This window comes from Leptodactylus fuscus, chromosome 2 (assembly GCF_031893055.1).
Source record: "Leptodactylus fuscus isolate aLepFus1 chromosome 2, aLepFus1.hap2, whole genome shotgun sequence".
NCBI classification, from domain to species: Eukaryota; Metazoa; Chordata; class Amphibia; order Anura; family Leptodactylidae; genus Leptodactylus; species Leptodactylus fuscus.
The window spans coordinates 71,478,514-71,501,572 of record NC_134266.1 but is presented as its reverse complement, the minus strand read 5'-3'; the positions used below and the strand labels follow the sequence as shown (position 1 = coordinate 71,501,572).

The 23,059-nt window shown below is 41.2% G+C and overlaps 1 protein-coding gene across 1 annotated transcript in view; it reads left to right on the top strand.

Annotated features, from left to right (window-relative positions):
• LOC142194690 (uncharacterized) overlaps positions 1 to 21,064 on the top strand; it is a 352,778-nt gene extending 331,714 nt beyond the window's left edge. The window contains exons 12-13 of the mRNA XM_075263977.1: positions 4,589 to 4,736; positions 20,479 to 21,064. Coding sequence (XP_075120078.1) covers positions 4,589 to 4,736; positions 20,479 to 20,643 — 313 coding nt within the window. The 3' untranslated portion in view covers positions 20,644 to 21,064. The remainder of the gene's footprint in view (positions 1 to 4,588; positions 4,737 to 20,478) is intronic.
• The last annotated feature ends 1,995 nt before the right edge of the window (positions 21,065 to 23,059 follow it).

Sequence of the window (23,059 nt, the reverse complement as noted above, 5' to 3'; positions counted from 1 at the left end):
GAACAGATTTATAAAAAAAAGAAAAAAGATACGGGTCAGAAAACCAGTACCAGTGAGTACTATGCAGTATAGACTGTGCCTCACACTCAGAACTATTGCTTGGGACTCCAGTCCACTGTGCAAACAAACTGAATAGCCCTTTAAAATGCAAACTGTGTTAACAGCAGCATTTTAAAGGGCTACTCTGCCCATAATATGTGTGATATACCCTCTTGTTGGAGTGACTGTGGTACGACTAGGAATAAACAGAGAAATGCCCAGTGCAATAGGAGGAAGAAAGACAAACCACTGCCATCAAGGGGAGAACTGGGAGGTCTCCATATACATCAGATTGTTAGTAGATTGCCCTGACCACTAAATTCCTATGTCATACATGAACATATTCCACAGTATAATTCATGCCTTAAAGTAAATGAAAGTTGTGTCTCCCTGGCTTCTGTATGAATACTTGGCATTATCAGTGCAGTCTCCCTGATAGGTCCTTCACCTGGGAGCAGCTCAGACAGAGTCTGCAGGATGAATGTTAGGCATCATTGACGGTACTGGACGTAGAAAGCATTTCTCTTATCTTCTCCCAGTTTTAGGATGCTCTTGCTTGTGGACGAAGGATAGGGGGGTGGAGGAGGGAGTGGTATGGGATTCTGTACTCTGGTGTTTAGCTCTTCTGTTTAGGTGTTTATTAAACCAGCATGGTATATGTTTGGTCTGCTTGGGTGAGATGGTGTGCTGCACTGTGGTGTTTGGCCCTTCAGTAGAGGTATTGTCATATGTACAGAGGTATTTGGCACTCTGATGGTGAGTTGTTTTGCTGCCATGTAGTGTTTGGCTCTTTTGCAGGTGGGAATTTTCTGCCAGATGCAGCTATTTTGTACTGGCGAAGTATTTTGGGATGAAATGTGGTATTTTGTGTTGCTACATTATGTGTGCTGTGCTGTGGTATTTATTAGTGAGAGTAATATGTGTACAATTCAATATCATATTCCAAAAATTCCTAGTTCACATAACCTGTGATGTTCTTATTTTCTTGACCTTATTTTCTTGAACTATTTTCTTGAATTATCAGTCCTCACTGCATCCTGTAGCAGTGAGTTCCATAGTCTCACCACTCTTATTGTAAAGAAGCCCTGCCTAAGACTAGTAAAACTTTTTTCCTTTTACATTTTCCAAAATTTCTGGTTCTGCCACACCTAACTTTTTTGAGGCTTGCCTTCCCCTAACCAGTATCTTACACTTCGATTCCAGAGAACAATTAGTGGAGGCCCCATGGGAGGTGCTTAGACTTAACAAACAGTACTCACCTCCACTGGGTTTTGTTGTGTTGTCTGGTGCAGGTTCCTATCCTCTTTAGACCTTTTCTGACCTCCTGAATAATGTCAGTGGCCTGTGTTTGCCACCACATGGGGCGCTCCGACTTCATGATGCTTAGGCACATAGAAAAGAGAAGAGGCCTAAAGAGGATTGGGACCTGCAGTAGAAGCTGCAATGGAGCCCAGGAGAGGTGAATGTGGCTGTTTATGTCTATGCACTTCCCCTGGGCATCCCCTTATTATAGTCCGTGGTCTAAAAAGAGGCATGTCATCTGCATATTCTTAGCCCATATTTGGTGTCATACATTTAAAGGGGTTGTCCAGGATAATTAACCCCTAAACTAAACCCCCTCTTCCCACCTAACATCTTTTTTACAATTAAAAAAAAAATAATCTGTAATTAACCATATCCCTGGAGTGGTCATGTGACTGCCCCAGGGACACATTCTGCTAATTCCATTCCACAACAGAACTTCACCATTACTCTTCCCCTATCCCCATCAATACTTATCAAGCCTTCCTGTGTCCAGAGAACGGCTAATCCCCCTCTTCTTGTCTTCTAGCAGTGGGCGGAATATGTTAGCTAAGGAGATGGGAGGAGGGGTTAGTAATGGGCGGGATCTCTAGGCTAAAGAAAGACTGGGGCTAGGCTTAGTTAGACAGGGAGGGTTTTGTAACGAAGTGAGAGAGGAGGAGGGGGAGCTGAGTCAGGAAGCTGAATAGCAGGAAGCTAACACTAGTAAACAAAGGCAGAGGCTGCTAGCAGCTGCTAGAGACACCCAGAAATCACTCCAAATACTGCTAAACGTATATGGGTGTACTTATTAACCCATCAGTAGCACTAATAGACCTTTCTAAAAAAAACCAAAAAAAAAACTGCCTGGAAACCCCCTTTAAGTCCACATTTGAACTTCTCAACCATTTTTTTTTGTTGAAAAGCAATGTAACTCTACAACTAGCCTTAATTAAAAATTTACTTTTTTAGTCTATAGCTCCTTTACAGATCTAAGTATTTCTATGGTAACAGAGAATAAGCAATCCCTGTATAAGGTCATGCTCATGCTAAAAAAAAAATCAGAACTGGACCAGACTACACAAGCTTTGTGTGTTGTCTGTTACTATGGAAACATATAAGAGCTGAAGTGATATTTTGTTAATTCAGTTCTCTTGATTTATCTCTGGATGTGGGTGTTCTGTCAGTGTTTGCTGGGAAGCCAGTACTTATTCTTGTTATTGCAGAGATTTGGCTAGCTTTCACTGCTTGGGCTTTGGCGCAGCCTACACTATTTAATGTCATTAGCCTTCAACAGCCTGAACCTTATGAAGCCTTCCATCAATTCAATAATTAAAAACACAGACACAACACTCCAAAAAATTTTCTGGAGCACAGCTATTCACAAATTTGTTGTGTCCATCAATCAAAATAAGCAGAGTGAGCAAGTCAAGGACAGCCAATGTGTGTGCACGGCATAGAGCATCGGAAGGACTCTCTGTCTATCTCTAACGCACTTCCTCGCTAGTAATAAGTAAAAATTAAAGTAGAACTGCAGTGAATAAACCCACATAGCAGTCATGGTGGATTAGACCCTTACTCTGTTTTTTTACATCAATGAAACAATTGATTTTTCTTTGCATAATTTTTCTATCTATGTCATTATTTTTAATTCATTTGAATAGAATATGAAATAAAAAGAAAATTTTTATTTATTCTGAAAAATTACTGAAAACAGATAACAAAGAGCCAATTCATCAGTTCTTCGTTTTACTTGATCTGTTGTATTTTTATTATTTATTTGTGCCTTTAAGAGGCTCATAAACATAAAAATATCATTACCCCCCTCTACACAGACCTCTGCTTCAAGTGGCAGTAGGTCCGGTCTACTGTATACAGGTTCCCAGGCTTAAATCTCCTGTGACGTCCCGTTTGGGGTAGGGGACCACTACAGCCGATCACAGGCCTTATCGGTGACCTCTTCACAAATGGTATATGACTGCTGACATACCGTTTGTGAAGCGATAACCATTGAGAACTGGAATTGGCTACAGTCATCTCTTACAAATGGCTGCTGGACCTGTATTCTGAAAACCAGAGCTACTGTTGCCAGAGACAGATGCCAGGGGAGAGGTAAGCAATGATTATTTATGTTTATGGGCTCCTCAAAATCTCTTTTAAAAAATCAAGAAAAGTCGGAACACTTCTTGTATTCTTTCACCATGCTCCCTATGTGGTACTTCTGGTCTGTAATCAAGTTACTTTGTTGTCCTGTCCCTAGTTCCATTAGCATACCTGTGCTAATCTTGTTATCAAAGCAGGAGATCCCTGGGATTATGTGTATTGTAATCAAACACCAGACTTTTTGTCTGTAGACAAAAAATACACATGGAATATGGTTTTATGATAATATTTCCCTAGGAGGACAGGCTACAGTCACACCAATAAATTCCTCAGGTGTGCAAAACAAGCTCCAAGCCCACACAAGGTATTGTTGGAAGCAGGGAAAAGGTCCAGACACTGAACTCATTACCCAAGGGAATGACACCCAGGGAATCGGGGTGTCATTCTTCGTGTCTACATAATGGAAATCTCGCCACGAACCCCATCATGACACATCTTTCATCTGGTGAGGAATTATGACTGTTTATGGTTATTTGGTTTAAAGGATGGAGAGTTGGACTCCCCCTCCCCCCAAATGACATTACTCAGGGAGGAGATTTAGAGAGTTAAATGGTTCTCATTGAGGGACAAATGTCTCTTTTTTCCTGGCCAGCATGTTGGACACATGCCCTGTGAGAGTTTTGATCCTGGAAGCCATGTGAACAGACTGAGGCTCCCAAACTGACTTATTCATGTGCCCTGAGGCCTAGTCAGGCTTCATTGAACCCATTTTTGTATTGTTTCTTTTCTATCTTTTATTCCCATTTTATTTTATGTATCGTATTATGCTTTTATCTGTATTTGCTTTTCATCCACTGATATGTATTTCTGTATATGTTAGTGGCTAGTACCCACCCACTCGGGTTAATAAATATATAAATTTATAAAGCTCATTTCATATTATCCATAACCCCAGGCACACTCACGGGGCATGAGTGGAAAGTTAGAAGGGTGATCACAGGTGTGCCAAGCAGCTTGGTAAGGCGATATCCTTCACACCCTCTGTCATATTTAATGTTTTCAATGTAACATATACTGCTTGTCTAAACATAAGAAGAGATCGCTTTGGTTTTGAAACAGTTTCATTATAATTCTGTCTTACATTTATTTTTTATTACTCTTCTAGAATCCATAACGCCTTCTATCCAAGTCATCCTGTATTCATCCTCACATTACTGCATGTGATGAGTGCTCCACTTCATGGGTTGGCCAACACCATTGTTTTTGTATTAGACAAGGAAACTTGGAGCCAACTTAGAATGACATCGCTGAGGGTGAGTCTGTGATGTGTTTATGTTGTATGCCCTGAGACATTCTGTACATTCCGTATACATTAGTCCTTTAACCACAGGACCAGACATACTTTCAGGTTTTTTCATACAAGCCATTTTGAAGGAAATAACATTTTATTCTTTTGGATTATTCAAATATTTTTTCATCTTAATTCAGTAATAGGAATTTTTTTTCTCAGTTTTATTTTTAAATGTCTTTCTTTTATATTAGTTTTTAGACAATGTAGACAAAAAAAGAAGGGAAACGTTTGATTTTTTACATTTTTCATATATATATATATGTATATGTTTTTAAACATTTTTCCAGTATTATTGTGTCACCAGTGGTGACACCTGAACCAGTATTGCGGATGTGTTTTAATAGCATGTTTTGTTTTGTTTTGTTTTTTTTTTTTTGTACTTTTATAAAAAGTATTGTATGCATTGTGCCCGACATAAGATCATAAGAGAACTTTGGGGGATATTTTAACATCATTTTTCTTTTTTCTGCTACATTAGTATACTGTAAAGCTCATAGTGATCCTCTAGGACCCAGCTGCTCTCAAAAGTCTTAGCCCTTATTAATCATGTGACACAGGGGCCGGTAGTGCAGCTGCATCATGAAGGTTCCCAATACTAGGCACACAGCGAATATGAAGACAGGGATACTAATAAAACATCTTCCTATCTGCAGTATGGGAGGTCCAGCTGCAGTAGCAGCCTGCATTCTGATCCTGCAGATGCACAATTTAGTGCAGCCAGTTAATTTTGCTGGAAGGTATAGATGTCCTTGCAGAATCTAGAAATACGTAGTGAACAGGCGGTCCATAACTAGTTAAAGGGGTTTTCCCGACTAACAAGACAAATCCACTATCCACAGGATAAGGAATAGGTGTCTGATTGCTTGGATATATAGGTGACCCTAAGTCTAATGAGGGAATGTAGTGGCAGACTGAATAGTTGAATACAGACATATATATATTAGTAAGTAATATAGTAGTATTTAGTTTTGTATGCTGCTAGAAGATTAGGTTGGCATCTTCTTTATTTCAGTTATTACTACTGGGGTATCTAATGTGTATATAGTGATTAAATGTGTGTTAAACTTCAATAGTACTATGAATAGCTTTAGATGCACCAAGTGGACAAGAATTAATTTAACATTTCTTATATATGGTTACATAATAATGAAAATAATTAAAGGGGTTTACTAGACAACAATATATATATATATATTTTTTTTTAAAAGGTCTGTTAGTGCTATTAATGGGTTAATAAATGTACCCATATACCTATAGCAGTGTTTTAAAGGATTTATGGGTGTCTCTTGGAGCTCCTGGTATCTTCTGCATCTGTTTACAGGGTTCAGCTTCCTTCTATGTAACTTCCACACTAGCTCCCTCTCACTTCACTCCCCCCTTGCTCTCTCCCTCCCTTCTATACACCCCCTCCCTTTCTCTCTCTAGCTATCCCGCCCACTACTAGCACTTCTGAACCTACTCTGCCAAACCTCAACCCTATTGTACTTAACGTCACTTCCTTACTTCCAGTCTTCCTTCTGCAGGACGGCCCATTCTTCTCTTCTGATTCTGCCGACGCATGCTATTGTCCCAGCGCTGCTCTGTTCTCTACAGCCGATGTTCCATCTCTACTGTGCAGGTGTGGATTATTAGAAGCATAGCACAGAGCAGCGCTGGGACTATAGCATGCGCTGGCAGTCAGAAAAGAGGGAGGAGCCTTCCCGCAGGAGGAAGCCTGGAAGGAAGAGAGGTAAGTATGATGGAGTGGATGGGGGGGAATAGTAGTGACATTCTGTTTCTGGAAAAGGAGAAATGGATCATCACCAGATAACTAGAAAATGTCCCTGGGGCAGTTACATGAATGCTACAGGGATATGGTTACATACACATTTTTCATAAATTACATTATTTAGAAAGTAGGCGGGGAGGGTGTTTAGGTTAAAGTAGGAATTTGTTTTTATCCTGGACAACCCCTTTAAGAACCACTCTAAAAAATAGTGTAAATAAAGGTGAGTTACGTTATTCACCTTTAATGCAACATTTCATTTTAGAAACTTGTGCAAAGTTAGAGTGCGTTCATACGATGTAACGTGGAGCGTGATCTGGCACGTATACATGTGCCGGCAGATTACATGCTCAAAATGCTCCCATTCATTTCAATGTGAATTAGGAGCATATACGCCGTGTTATTTTGCGCCCGTGATTTTGAGTTTGTCATTGGTATCTCAGGAGACTTCCCTAACATATGGACGTCCAACGGACACTTAAAGGATACTTGTCACCAGTTTTTAGGGTACCAAACTGTGGACATAGAGTTGTAGGGCCAATGGCAGTATTACATTATTTTTTTTTATAAAGATAGAACAATCTACAGATTTAAACAAGGGCATAGCAGGAATAATGTACAACTCCGTTCGAGTGCTATGTCTGCAATCTGGTACTCAAAAACCAGATGACAGATGAAATAGGATTGGCTGACCGGTCTGATGTTGAAAGCTGGGTACTCCTTTACAGCTCTCACAATGACTGCCACTCTGTTTCCCTAGACCCTCAAAACCAAACACACCTATGAATTCAGTGACATGTCCCCACCTCATACTACAGCTTTACATTTTGCATTCTGTATTTTAAGGAAATGGCTAAGGATTTTATTTTCTTTTATTTCTTTTATTCATTGCCTATCCTATGACAACTTCTTTAAGAGCTGTACTTGCAGCACTCATGATGTTATCTAGTCTTCTCCAAAAATTGATATTAGTAAAATAATCAAAAACTTAATGTAAGGGGCAGCCCAATAATTTGATATTGTTTTTTCTGATTTTCGAGGACAATGCACTGTCATGACTTTCATTTAGTAGTGTCTTGCCACAGAATGGGTTAAATCATTGCTCAGTCAGAATTTATCCCACTTCCATCTGCGCTGACTGTTAAATAATTATACTTCACAGTCTTTCCCATCTGGAGAATTAAGCCAGTTAACCCTATACTACTGGTCTAGCCATAAATCATTATTTTTTCTGCTTTTGTCTCATTAGAAGGTCCTGCCAAATTTATACGAGCAGGGCCCTGTGCTTTAAAAACCTAATGTCCACTTAGAATAAAAGAATATTCCAAGACATTTTCTCCTCTTATTAGGCTTTATACAATTAAGAATTCTCAGGGGATCTATAGATGTCCAAAATATGTGATAAATACAGCTGATGGCTCCTAGGTAGAGTTTCTTAAATAAAAGCGCATAATTGTGCAGCTCTGTCATAGAACAATCCACGGGATTTCCGCTTTTTTCTTCTACATAATTAATATGCATTTTCTTATAGTGTATCTGTTGTATCTCCATATGCTGTAAAGATGGTAACATAGGCATTTAAGAAACTGTCTGGTCTGATTTTCAGAACAAAGAAGGATCTCCCATTTGATGTATAGGTTGAAAACTGATCTTATCTGCATTCTAATTAGATTTCGGAGTTTATGATGTATATTTGCCATATTTGTAGAGTACATATTTTTCATTTTTCTTTTTTTTTTGCCTCAACATTCATTAACGTAAGGTAGTGAGGTTCAAATATACAAAAGTGGGTACACCTCAGAAAAATATATTTGAAACCAGACGTCTGGCCACATGTAAAATGCTTCTAAACCCTATTCACACCGTGCATTAAGAACCATCGGGGAGAGAGAAAAGGGACCTTTAGGGTAAACAGGTGGTAAGGGCATAGACCTCTCTATAACAAGACCCAATAGCCACAATAAATATAGGTAAAGGAAAAGTCCTCACTCAAATACACCCCTATTAAAACCATGGATTGCTAGACCTTGTTGGAGGTCTAAGGTAAGTGCCGTGAACACATACTATTATATGGTGCAGATTCTCCGGGTCGCGCGTCCTGTGGCACCCACTACTGCTGCTACCCCGGTAGTTACACCCCTGGTTCTGTGTGGTTTCTGCATGAAAAATGCAGAGAAAAAAGTGCTGCTTGCAGGTCTTTTCTCTCCACATTTTTCATGCAGAGAAGGAACAGAATGGCCCAAATGCAGATCCTTGGGATAGATTATATGTATAGCAAAAACAATAGAAACCAAGCCCAGTGTCACACTATGGTGCAAGAGATAGTGGAGTATGATAGCTGCACACGATGGTAAGATGACATGTCTGTGTGTGAGCACATCTGTTGTCTATAAGATGCCATTGTACCGGTACCAAAATAAGTGGCATTCTCACATGACTGATATGACACATATGTATTCTCAACAATTGGTAACATAAATGATGTGATCTTAGTGTTTGCCAGTAATAACTTGTAACTTAATGTATAACACAACACATCTCCAAGGTTTCAATGTAGCCAGGCCAAGTAATAGTGTCCCATACAAGGCAAACTTGTATGACTTGCTAGTCCACATGATTTAGTCTATATCTACAAGAATGGTGCAAACAAATGGATTTATGGATGTGGGTCACTACTTTCTATTCAGCCATTCTTGAGAGAGAAGGTTAACAATCATATTGCTTGTACAGAGGGCGTCACACAGCCTTTGCAGACTACTTCCTAGGAAATCTTTCTTACATTCTAAACACGTATTCTTATTTCAGGTTCTAGGTAACCACACAGCATTGGCCCCTATAGTCAATACCAATGAGACATTGTTTGCAATCTCATATAGTCTGTTGAAATATTATAGCCAAATTTTTGCAATTTATGCCATTTGAGCTATGTCCAGCTATGTATAGGATCTCGCCAATACATCAGTCAGTAGATAATAGTAAAATGTTCTTTATGGTTCAGTCCTCATTAGAATCATAGGTTATGTTTTCACAGGGTCTTAGCTAAACATGCAGGATCTGTTGTAATCCATATTGCAATAGATCCTATTGGATTCTGGCAGATCCTATTAATTATAAGGTATGGGTCCCATTTGGGTTTACTAGGCAGAATAGCATACTGTAGTAGGCTATATTATTCTGTCCAGAGATTTAACTTGAGGGGGTGCTGAGGGTGCATTGGCACCGGGGCCCAGGAGCCTTAGGGGGCTCAAAAGCACTGGCATCAGTATTGAGATTGCAGCTTCCATCTGGCCTAAAAGCCAAGGAGACCCACAGATTACCCTAACCATACTAAGGTGGATTAAGCTCCTTAGCACCTGTAACCTTCACTATAAGAATTCACTGTAGGGATGATGTAGGGAGCCCCGGACAAAAGTTTGCCCCGGGACCCACAAGACTTAAGTTACGCCACTGATTCTGTCCTTCAGTAGCAGTTGAAACCTGTGGCAGCCCAGATACCAGTGTAAACTTAGCATAATGAACATGTATACAGGACATAACTAGAATACTTTCAGCACATATATATATATCTATATAATATATCATGTATTTCAGCAGTGTAGTGAGCTCAGGGCCTTAAAATCAGCATGTGACTTGTATGCATGTCAGTCCCATTCAAATCAAATCAAACAAGCTTTATTGGCACGTCCGAATAGATATTTGGCATTGCCAAAACTAGCAAAGTGTGTGTGTAGGGGGGGAGTTGGATTCGGGTGGGTGAGTGGTGGGTATGGGGGGGCGGAGTTGGTGGTTTGGGGTATAGCAGTCCGTGGAGTCTCATCTTCCTCTTAGTTGATAACCGCTATATGGGGAGGTGGGGTGGGGCGGGTGGTTTGGGGTATAACAGTCCGTGGAGTCTTATCTTCCTCTTAGTTGGTGACCGCTATATGGGGTGGGTGGTTTGGGGTATAAAAGTCCGTGGAGTCTCATCTCCCTCTTGTTTGGTGACAGCTGGACACGTATTGGGCAGCGATCTCCACAGTGGCCTCTTTTTCTCCCAGTAGGATGTAGATTTTCCTCTTCTCGTCTGCAGATATGAAGTCTGGGATGTGGGCAGAGAGCCCTTGGTAGTAGACGGCCCTCACAGCTGAGTATTTGGTGCAGTGTAGCAGGAAGTAGGTCTCGTCTTCTAGGGCCCCCTGGTCACAGTGCTGGCACAGTCTGTTCTCCCGTGGCTTGTACGTCTGCCTGTGTCGCCCCGTCTCCATCTCCAGGCATTCAGTTCTATGTCATTCTTGTAGTTTGGTCATAAACTTTACTGTTCCCTGGCTCTGTCAGTTTCCCCCCCCGGAGGGGTTATCACCAGGAGAGGTACAGAGAACATCTTTAGATGTCTCCAGAATTAAGTTGATTTGGTTTTCAGCATCTACAGAACATTTACTACACTGCATGGAAAACAAGGTGCTGTATAATAGTATAAAAGACCAATTAAATGGCTTTGACCTTGCATAGTGTTCAGCTCTGACCTCTGTCTTATAGAAACTGGTCAGACATCAATGAGTTAATCGCTCTGCTTTGATAGCGGCAGAGGCAAAAGAGAAAAAGTCAGCCGAGCTGTGTGGTCCTGCTCAGTCTGTTTCTAGGCACATGTAGGGAATAAAAGCGATGAGCCAAGATGAAAGACTCGCTAGCATGCTCACAGAATGGAATTTTGTTTAATGGTTATCTTCGTGCCGTGATTGAAGAAAATAAGAAAAAGAAAAAGATTTTGCAATTTTCTCCCACTCTAAGCTCTGGGGATCTGCGGAGATTTAGGTCCATCAGTAGAATGACAGTATAACCCGGAGCATTAGATTGCACTATTTAATTAAACAGGGGCCGGGTAATGTGAGAAAATGGAAGGACTTTCACTATGCAAGTGTAATATTGTTATGTATACTGTATGTATTTATCTTACTGGGGCACCAAAAAGCTGAGCTGACATAGGATAATTCAAGTATGCCGTCTTACAGGTGGCGCCACACACAGGAATGGAAGAAAGAAGTTTAGGAATATTTAGAACAAATATGTGGTTTAGAGGCCAATTTTATTATATTTGCTCACGATTTGTGTTTAGGGAAAGTAATCACAGATGGATTCTTGCATGACTACTTTAATGTAGCAAATAAATAGCTAGTGTCACAATATTACTTTACTAGATCTGAAAATCAACCTATTAAAGTCAATTACAGTTTAAAGAGGACCTTTCACCTCCCAGGGCACATGCGGTCTTATTTACCGCTAGAAAGCCGACAGGCTTTCACGTTCTGTGCCCCTGGTGAAGAGCTATCGGTGCCGGTACTGTAGCTCTTCACTGTCAGAAGGGAGTTTGTGACAGTCTGTGAGGAACGTCCTTCTTCACAGTAGCGTCTATAGTGCTGTACAGTGTGAGTGGGGAGGATCATCGCTGGGCGCTAAGCAATGCCCCCTCTCACAGTACACTGCAATAGACACTACTGTGAGGAAGGACGTTCCTGACTGACTGTCAGAAACATCCTTCTGACAGTGAAGAGCTACGGTATCGGATAGCTCGTCACCAGGGGCACAGAACGTGTATTACACCGCATGTACCCCAGAAAGTGAAAGGTCCTCTTTAAAGGTCCGGGGTGAAACTCCCACAGAATGCTATTGCTTCTATACAGGGACTAAGGAGATCCCTCTGAACATATCTAGGCATCTTCTGTGCTGCATGGGGGATTTCTCAGCAGGTAAGTATCCTGACATCTCAGCAGCAATCCTTCTTATCTAAGCTTGGCTAGCATGTCCTTGTAATGGCTAATGGGTTATACATGAGGTCCAAAGGGCATGTTTCACATATGCTCCATGAAAATACACTCAAGAGATACTTTAAGCACAATATGTGTAAGCGGCCATTTTCTTGTGGCCGGCGGGCACGTGCAATCGGCTTTAACCTAGGCCCGAGGCCTAGAAGTCTGAAGCCTCCGCCAGAAGAAGACGTGTGAAGAGGACGTTGCTGAGGAAGATGGAGGTGGCGCTGGAGAGAGTTCTCTCGCAGCATTGGGGACGCCCCCAGTGCTGTTTGAGCGCTGGTGCCTACCCCCAGTGCTGCAAGAGAACTCATTTGCATACCAACAAAAACCGGGATTTCAAGCGAACGGCGGCGCGGAGAAGAAAACCAAAGGTAGGAGAAGAATAGCCTTTGTTAAGGCTATTCCAACGTGTTAATGAGAAAAAAATGTGTTTGAATGATAGGATCCCTTTAAGGATAATACATATATACAAGGAAAATTAAACTTTTATGTCCCTGTAGATTTTATAGCAGCAGACATGGACAGCAGGGGGACCCTTTGCAAGAACAGTTATGGGTCCCTTGTTTACCATATCACAGCATTGAGCACCCCCATTAGGGTAAGTTTACATGGAGGAAACCTTTTCTGCCGTGTGGCTTTTTCGCGCGACTAACCACGATGGGATACCTATGCACTTCATTGGCATTACGTCACAGCATCCCGCTCCTGATTAGGACTAATTAAATGGGCTTAATCAGGAGTGTGTCTCGAGCCCATCGCAGCTGACTCATCCGCAGAATCTGCATGAAGATAGGTCACTTTTTTTTTTCCACTAGCTGAAAACAAATCGCTAGCAGAAAAAACTGCTTGTGACTCCCATTGAAATGAATGGGAGGTATTTTTGGAGGTGAATTTTGAGGCAGATTCCGCGTCAAAATACGCCTGCAAAAACTCTGTGTGAACATACCCTTACTGTATATCTCTAGAACAATCCACAAGTACTAGAACAAACCACCAGTAAGGGTTGACAGTGAAGTTTAGTAGCTTAGACGCTCCCTGACCTACGGGGTATGTCGCCCATGAGTTAATGTAAGCAGTACACCAAAATACCTAAGATTTCTGTCGTCAGAAAGCGTGCTTAGTATACATCTGTGTGCCTCAACTACCCCATAAAGATACATGTTGTAAATTGTGAGCATGAACGTTTACTGTGGAGGCTGGCGTGAGACACCAAATGTATGGCAACATTTATCTATCAGTTGGAAAATATCTGAAATCCAACCTATCTGGTCCTTGCTTGTACCAATAGTAGACATCAGAAGATTGTTCACAATTAGGCTGCCCTCTATACATTGATCTAATATGTTTAATGTAGCCAGATCCTGAAATGTTAGAGTTTAGCACAGATCTAGTATACCGATACAGAGCCATTTCCCAGTTCTTGGATGCATGATGGGGTTGAGCTATGCAAATACATTCAGTTCCAGGAAGGCTTTGCTGTAGTGTATGATATTGAAATTCTTCGAGCTCTTCCAGCTCCATTGAAAACACCGGCACTGCCTATATTGCATTTGCTTATAGACTGCCAGTTATTAGACTCTATTGTAGTGCTGTATGGCTTTATATAGGATGACCTTGAATCTAACCTCGTAACCATGATAAAATAGTTCTAATTACTCTCCCTGTATATAGCGAGAAAACAAATCCAGATCCATTCAGTAGTAGAAAGGCTTTGGGAGAATCTCCATAGAGAGCATCTGTTTCTAGCTGGCTACAGAAGGAAGCTCATGCGAAGAAGAGTGCTTGAAATAATTACAGAGCAATTCGAGGAGCCGGCACCCCAAGTTAATTTTGAGTCAGCGGATAAAGACAGGCTTTGGGAAGGCAGGACTCTTGTTTAGCTGGGAAGGTGAATGTTGTCAGAAGATGAATGCTATCCTATGACAGACGCTGATGGCCGTGACTCAGAGTGTAAAGAAATAACATATGACAACACATACACTACAGCAGATATTTGTGTGCTTCAGACTGGCAAGTGGTAATTCAAGCAGCAGGCTATCAGCATGTGGCAGAATCTTGTAGCTTGAAGTGCTAAGTGCAAAGCATCACAGCCTCCTCGTCGGCTGGGGCCCGTGTGTCTTGGAGCGCATCCAAGGCATTTCCATGCTCCTTTTAAAGCAATAGCAGCCCCCTAAACGCTGTGTGCGGCTCGAGAGAGTGGAGCCTCGATGTGTGAAATAGAAATCCATAATGACTAAGATTGCACACTTGTAGCCCAAGTGAATAGCAAATCATCTTGTGGAATATTTTGAGATTGCAAAAAGACGCCTCAATATAATAATGAGCTTTGTGTTACACCCTGAGTGTTACAAGACCTGGAGAGGTGTCGGTGGCAGAAAGGTAAAGGTCAACCATGAAGGTAGAGAAGAAATAAAATACAAGTTTTTTTCATTTATTTATTTTTTTTATATATAAACAGGAAAGATTGCATGTGCTCATTGGCACATATGGCGTAAAACATGTAAATTATGTACAACTGGAAGGATAAAAATATCAGCGTGACATGTTTTCATTGCCACAAGGACTTCCACCAAATGGAACCTGTATTCGATAGATAGCAATTCCCTAATAAAGTCTTATTATCGAGATTGCTCACATTAACTGTGGGAACATGTGGATAATGTAGTGAGAAAAGCTCTAAGACATAATCATCTGACATATTCACAGAGAGTGGGGATGGTGGGGGGCACTAAAATTTCGGCATGCTATTATCTGGTCCGGAGATGAAGGTAGACTTTCTTCCACTTATAATCATAATAACCTTTAATAATAATCTTTACACGGTGCCAATCTATTCTGCAGCACTTAACATTTCTAAGGGTACTGAATGCGTAACAAACTAATTAACAATTCGGACAAGGAGAAAGAGGGTCCTAGTCATAAGAGCTGACAATCTAAGGAGAAACAGGGACGACACAGGAGATAAAAGGCAACAAGCATTAAAGTATTACAGTGGAAATACACCTTATACATTCCTTTGCATGTTACTTAAAGGAATTTTATTTTTATTACTTTTTGCCTGCCCAGGTTCTTTGTGTTGGGCGCTGGGCCTCTGGGCTGGCTCTGACATGATCGAAACCAACACCAGACTGCAATTTTTTCTGTCTGGCTTTGTAATTACACATCTAGCACTGATGTACAAAATATATAAAATGTAACAGTTAGTTACCTTCAAATTCCTGAATAGCTCTTTCAGGATATAAAAACTATTATACAAACTGTCACAATCCCAAAAACACCAAATGTCAATAAAAACGGACCTCAGTTGTATCAGGTCCTTCTTAGGCCGGGTTCACACGGAGTATTTTGGCTCGTGATTTGGTACGTAGACGCCGTGGGATCTTTTGCGGGCCGTATACGCTCCCATTGTTTTCAATGGGAGCCGGTACCGTATACGTGGCGCTATTTTGCGGCCGTGATTTTGCGGCGGCCGCAAAATAGCGCCGCGTATACGGTACCAGCTCCCATTGAAAACAATGGGAGCGTATACGGGCCGCAAAAGATCCCGCGGCGTCTACGTACCAAATCACGAGCCAAAATACTCCGTGTGAACCCGGCCTAAATAGTTTCCACTTGGGTTATATTGCCCCTAGAAACACATCACATAACAAACAATGAGTAGTGGTTTGATCTTACCCACTGGAGCCAGGATACTCAATAGTCCCTATCTGGCCCTGGAGTCCTCACCCTGTGCCCCAGGTTATTGCTCCCACCCTAACAAGGGCAGTCCCAAGCTAACCATATCACGATATCCCTATCAGTCCTGATCGTGATATGGTCAGTGTGGGACTAATTTTTATCCACTTCAATTAAGAAGAATAAGCCAAAATGCAAAAAATAAATAAATAGATCAGTGGTGCCTCACAATAATATTGGTAATGGAGGATAGGTACTTGTGGGGCACCGATTCTTGTAGCGAGCTACTGCTCTTACCCAGTGACCACTCAACCGTGGTTGGTGATAATGGTATGCAAATAAGGGTAAAGAAAAAAAACTGGGATAAACGTTGAGCGCTGCTCATTGGAGTAGTGACAAGGAAGAGTAGAACTTCGAACGTTGGTTCCTGAGCCACAGTGGACTCTCGTGGTTGGTTGCCTGAAGAAGATGCCAGTTCGACATCAAACGGCGTAGCCTTACTATTATGTCTGATTGGAACTCTGTTTCTCCATAAGAAAATGATTTACTCTTCCTTGTCACTATTCAACGCAGCGCTCAACATTTATCTCAGTTTTGTTTTCTTTATCCTCATTTGCAAGTAAGCAAAGTGAATGACAGCAAGCAGAAATCTAGAGAACCATGAAGAATTGATACATAAAAAATATTGGAAACTTGCATATCATTCATTATACAAACAAAAACACTTATCACTCAATATTTGTCTGAAACCGAACAACCCCTTTAAATAAAAAAAAGTGGTTATAACAACCAATTGAATAGCTTCTCTTTTTTCCAAACACTGTTAAGCAATGATGCACATATAATAGCTATTGATCAAACCATTTTCTTGGCTAATTTGACTCGGCTAAGCAGAGAGTTGGGTAGAGTTGGGTACATATTAGGTGTGAAATTAGGGGTTTTGGTCGACATGCATGTGATGTTTATGGGCTGCTTTATTGAAAAATCTGATTGGTTATTTTGAGTTAGGCCCGGTTCACATCTGCATTACCATTCGGGGAGTCCACTTTGGACCCCCTCAAATAGAAATCTAACCGCATAAAAAAAGTGGTTACCTAAGGAAATCTGCAGACTCCAAAAACTATAATGGGGTCCGCGTGGTTTCCACTCGGTTTCGGCACAAAAAAAGTAGAGAAAAAAATTACTGCTTGCAGGACTTTCCTCTCCACATATTTCATGTGGATACAGGAACAGAATGGCCCGAACGGAAATGTGAACTGGACCTTACTCCACCTTCCCTTGCATTACATTTGCTAACTTTCTAGGGGTTTAATTGCTCAGGATATGTCATTACTCCGAATGGTATAAATATGTCTCTGATTTTTAATATTATCTTTACTGTTTTGTATAACACCAAAGTAATAGCTTATATTTTTTGTTTTGTTTTTGTCTTTTTTTCCTCGAATCTCCAGATTCTTGTACAGTATACAGTATCTGCCGCTGAAAGTTATTGGGTAATATAAGGTTTAATTAGAGCTAGGTCTTCTTTTTGGCTGTTCTGCACAGTGCTTGTTCTCCTTGCTTCTCTGTAGTGTTGGAAGCAATTCTATAGTAATTAAACGTGGTCACATTTTATGCTGCTTTTCTCTATCAGCAAATTTATGACACTTTTCCCGATCATTTCTTAAAATATCCTGTTCTCGGCACAGATACGTGGGAATAGTTTTATACTTCCAAAACAGTTAAGGGAGCAGTTATGCTGAAATAAAAAACTGCTCATTAATTTATAATTATGTTAATTACAGCTGCTCATAAGAGTCAGTAGGTGCCATGTTAATATGAGTTGTATGCCATTATGGTTTACAGTATGTAGGTTATCAGCTTGTAATGTGTATATTTAGGTACCGCAGCAAGTCAGCCACAAAGGGGCACTATGTAAAGTTACAGAGCGGTGCATCAAGAGCTACATGGCATGGATTTCCATAACTGAGCAGCTGTATGCAAACCATACATTACCAAACACAATGCCATGACTCTCAAGCAATGGAAACATGTTCTGTACAGTGACAAGTTATATTTCTCTCTGGGGCAACACAGTGGCTCAGTGGCTAGCACTGCGCTGGAGTCCTGGGATCAAATCCCACCAGGAACGACATCTGTAAGGAGTTTGTATGTTCTCCCCGTGTTTGTGTGGATCTCCTCCCATACTACAAAAACATACTGATAGGAGGGGGTAGGGGAAATGTACATTGCAAGCCCTATATGGGGCTCACAATCTACATTTTTTTTTTTAAAAAAAGTTATATTTCTCTCTCTGGCAATCTTATGGGCAAGGCTGGTTTGGACAAATGCCAGGAGAACGTTACCTGCCTGCATTGTGCCAGCCAATAGCTCCAGCCCTTAGCTCCAGACAATGTAGGGAATTATTAATCATTCAGCATACCAAGACAACTTTGAAAATCATATGCTCATAACTTTGTGGGAACAGTTGGTTAAGGCTCTTTTTTCTTCCAGCATGACTGCATAAATCAAGGTCAGTAAAAGCGGGAGACATTGACATGATGCAATTTCCAAAACAGAGATGGCTTTGGAAATCGCAGTGTATCTGCTGCATGTATTTTTCCCAAAGTGGGAATGGAATTCACTAGAATTCCACCACATGGGGTCCCAGTATAAACGAGATTGCAAGCCAGGCATTTTCATCCAACATCTTTGTCTGACCTCACAAATGCTCCCCTACAAAAATGGGAAACATTTCCATAGACACACTCCATAATCTTGTAGAAAGCCTTCCCGGAAGAGCGGAAGTGGTATTATCTGTTATATTTATATATAAAGTCTGCCATTTTTTTTATATATACTTAATAGTCTCCTATTGGCGTCTAGCTAACAGCTGCCTGCTACCTTTCTTGCAACCAACAACAGGCATAAAAACCCGAATTGGGGGTTTTCCATAAACTGTTTAAAAATGGCTATAAACTACTTTAGGTAAAACTGTATGCAATGCAGGATAACATGATTTTTTTTCTGTTGGACTACATACAACTACAGATGAGCGAGTACTATTCGAAACTCCCGTTTCGGATAGCACGCACCCATAGAAATGAATGGAAGCAGCCGGCATGCAGGGGGTTAAGCGGCTGGTCACCGGCAAAGTCTGCGCGCCGGCCGCTTCCATTCATTCCTATGGGTGTGTGCTGTTCGAAACGGCCATTTTGAATAGTACTCGCTCATCTCTACATACAACATAAAAATCTACCTGGGTTGGGCTGCATAAAACATGTCTGCACAAGACCCTATAAGCTTACTGTAAATGGATCTAATTGAGTTTGTGTCCTAAAAATGTATGCTCAGAGAGTTGAGCACAAAGCTGTTTCTTAGCATCTCATGCGGTCTGTTTTTTCATGTAGTGATGTTCCAGGTCGGTAGCGATATTGATTTCTATTCAATCCAAGTTAAGAGGTGTAAGCTGCTTCCCTTCTCGTTGATGTCACTATAAAACTACAAAACCCACCAATTCCTGGTTTTCAGCCTTATAATAAAATGATTGCTATAATTCTTATAGACAATAATCTATGTGCCCTATCCGGAGAGGACATGTTTCACTATGCACATAGATTTAATTGGACATGTCTCTGAACAATGTGAGGGGTGGGAGCTGTGGGGTGATTGAAGATCTTAAGAACTCTTTGGGTGACCATGTGACAGAATAATCAACCACCTAAGTGCTAATATGGATGACAAGTGGTAGCTGACAGCTACTCCATCATCTTCCACTGAATACAGTTCCAGCACAAACAGCTGAGCTAACACACAGTTACTTAAAGTAAGCGCTCAAGAGCGCAGTTAAGTTTTGTTGTCTTGGCTTGGAGTACACTTTGAATAATCTGAGGGATTTGCTGCCATCACTTTACAATTCAAAGATAAAAATCTTGAAAGGTTCAATTCATCTTCTTTATAAAATGGTACATTGTGGAATAGACATGCAGTCAACAATAACCTATCTGTAATAATTCCATAGTATAGTACATAGAAGCAATAGTAGAAGTGTACCTGGAGGAGACTGATAGATGGAGGATCATATGGAACCTATCGCCATATATTTCATTGTTCTATATTTGTTTTTATGTTATGTATGACTAAGGAGCACGCCACACATCTTGCTTATCAGTAGCATCTTGTCCTTTGTTAACTAACCATGTGCCAGGTACCTAAGGGTCACATGTATATCCTGCAATCTCTCCGGGTTGTCTTCCACTGTACTGTACATAGTGTACTATTGTGTCCCAGCCATGAGAATGTCACACTTATAAACTACAAATAATTGGCGCGCCATCTATAGTATTACAATTTACAGTGTTATTACCTATTCCACAATACATTTGCATCTCACGTATATCTTCCAGATTCCAGATGGCTTGTGTGGCAGTGTAACCATTGCAGTAATATATGTATCCCAATTGGAACTACAACTCTAATAACATATTTTATTTTTCCAGGTGGCTTTACAATCTAGACTCTGCGACAGCACAAAGATAACGGAGTATCATCCGACTAGTGTGCGGTACATGAGCCAGATAGATGAAGAGGATTCAGATTCTGGTGATGATACCACAATATTATTCTCCATGCCATCTATGACATTAAGGGACAGAGAACCCTGAAGATATTCTGAATTGTGCTGCATAAGGAGCTAGAAGATTGCACCAATCTGCAATGAATGTGTACTGTCTGGAGGAAAAAATGCAGAAGGCAAAAAACAACCTTGGTCTGCCTGATTAAGGAGCTGTCATCCTTCATTATTAATACTACATACTTAATATTTAATGCTGTATAACCGAAGCTCCTGACTACAGCACAGCCACAAGACATGCCGGGGTCAGACCAACTGCAAATCTCAAGACAGGAAATTTAGTGGCTTTACAGCTACCACCCGATAATGCCGGGAGACACGTGCCCAGCGCAAGAGTGTGTGTGTATATATCTAAACAATCCCATTGTGGGGCTTAGCCATAAAACAACTACAGGGTCTAGCTTTGTTTTATGTGGAGATTTTGATATTCAGATAGTTCACTTTCCACTATAAGGGTCCATTCACACAGAGTTTTTTGGTGCTGATTTTGACATTGAATCCACGGCAAAATCCACGTGGAAAAAAAAGGAGCCCATTAAAGTCAATGGGAGTCTTTTTTTCCACTTGGATTCTGACGCAGATTCAGCGTCAAAATCAGCGCCAAAAAACTCAGTGTGAATGGACCCCTAGGCTGAGGTCTCACATTGCAGAAACGCAGCTTCTTTTGTTGCAGATTTTGATGCAGTTTTTTTTTTTAGCTAAATTGAGGAGTGGATTGAGTAGAAGGTAGAAGTAAAAGAACTTCCTATATACTTCCCTTTCCTCTTGCAGCAATTGATGCCTTTGACTCAAAAAAGTTCAGCAAAATCTGCAATGAAAAAGCTGCGTTTCCACAATTTGAGGCCTCAGCCTTAGGTTTTTTTGTTACAGACTCTGTTGCGGTTTTTTGACCCAAAGCCAGGAGTGGATTGAGCTGAAGGTAGAAATATAAGAACTTCTTATATATTTCCCATTCCTTTTGCAGCCGTTCTTGGCTTTGGCTCAAAAAAACGCAACAAAATCTGCAACAAAAGAAGCTGCGTTTCCGCAATGTGGGGACTTAGCCTTAAGCAGTTTTTACGTGGATTTCATTGCAACTGGGCAGGTCCCTTTAAATGAGTCCATCTCAGTATATACACTCACCGGCCACTTTATTAGGTACACCATGCAAGTAACAGGTTGGACCCCCTTTTGCCTTCAGAACTGCCTCAATTCTTCGTGGCATAGATACAACAAGGTGCTGGAAGCATTCCTCAGAGATTTTGGTCCATATTGACATGATGGCATCACACAGTTGCCGCAGATTTGTCGGCTGCACATCCATGATGCGACTCTCCCGTTCCACCACATCCCAAAGATGCTCTATTGGATTGAGATCTGGTGACTGTGGAGGCCATTGGAGTACAGTGAACTCATTGTCATGTTCAAGAAACCAGTCTGAGATGATTCCAGCTTTATGACATGGCATTGCATTATCCTGCTGAAAGTAGCCATCAGATGTTGGGTACATTGTGGTCATAAAGGGATGGACATGGTCAGCAACAATACTCAGGTAGGCTTTGGCGTTGCAACAATGCTCAATTGGTACCAAGGGGCCCAAAGAGTGCCAAGAAAATATTCCCCACAAAATGACACCACCACCACCAGCCTGAACCGTTGATACAAGGCAGGACGGATCCATGCTTTCATGTTGTTGATGCCAAATTCTGACCCTACCATCCGAATGTCGCAGCAGAAATCGAGACTCATCAGACCAGGCAACGTTTTTCCAATCTTCAATTGTCCAATTTCGATGAGCTTGTGCAAATTGTAGTCTCAGTTTCCTGTTCTTAACTGAAAGGAGTGGCACCCGGTGTGGTCTTCTGCTGCTGTAGCCCATCTGCCTCAAAGTTCGACGTACTGTGCGTTCAGAGATGCTCTTCTGGCTACCTTGGTTGTAACGGGTGGCTATTTGAGTCACTGTTGCCTTTCTATCAGCTCGAACCAGTCTGGCCATTCTCCTCTGACCTCTGGCATCAACAACGCATTTCCGCCCACAGAGCTTCCGCTCACTGGATGTTTTTTCTTTTTCGGACCATTCTCTGTAAACCCTAGAGATGGTTGTGCGTGAAAATCCCAGTAGATCAGCAGTTTCTGAAATACTCAGACCAGCCCTTCTGGCACGAACAACCATGCCACGTTCAAAGGCACTCAAATCACCTTTCTTCCCCATACTGATGCTCGGTTAGAACTGCAGAAGATTGTCTTGACCATGTCTACATGCCTAAATGCACTGAGTTGCCGCCATGTGATTAGCTGATTAGAAATTAAGTGTTAACGAGCAGTTGGACAGGTGTACCTAATAAAGTGGCCGGTGAGTGTATATAAGACATGCATAGTAGCTATTTCTGGAATATAGGGTATAGACTGTAGAAACCCTTGCACAGAATATATATTGGTTTTGCCTGTGGCAGACAAATATTTGATAG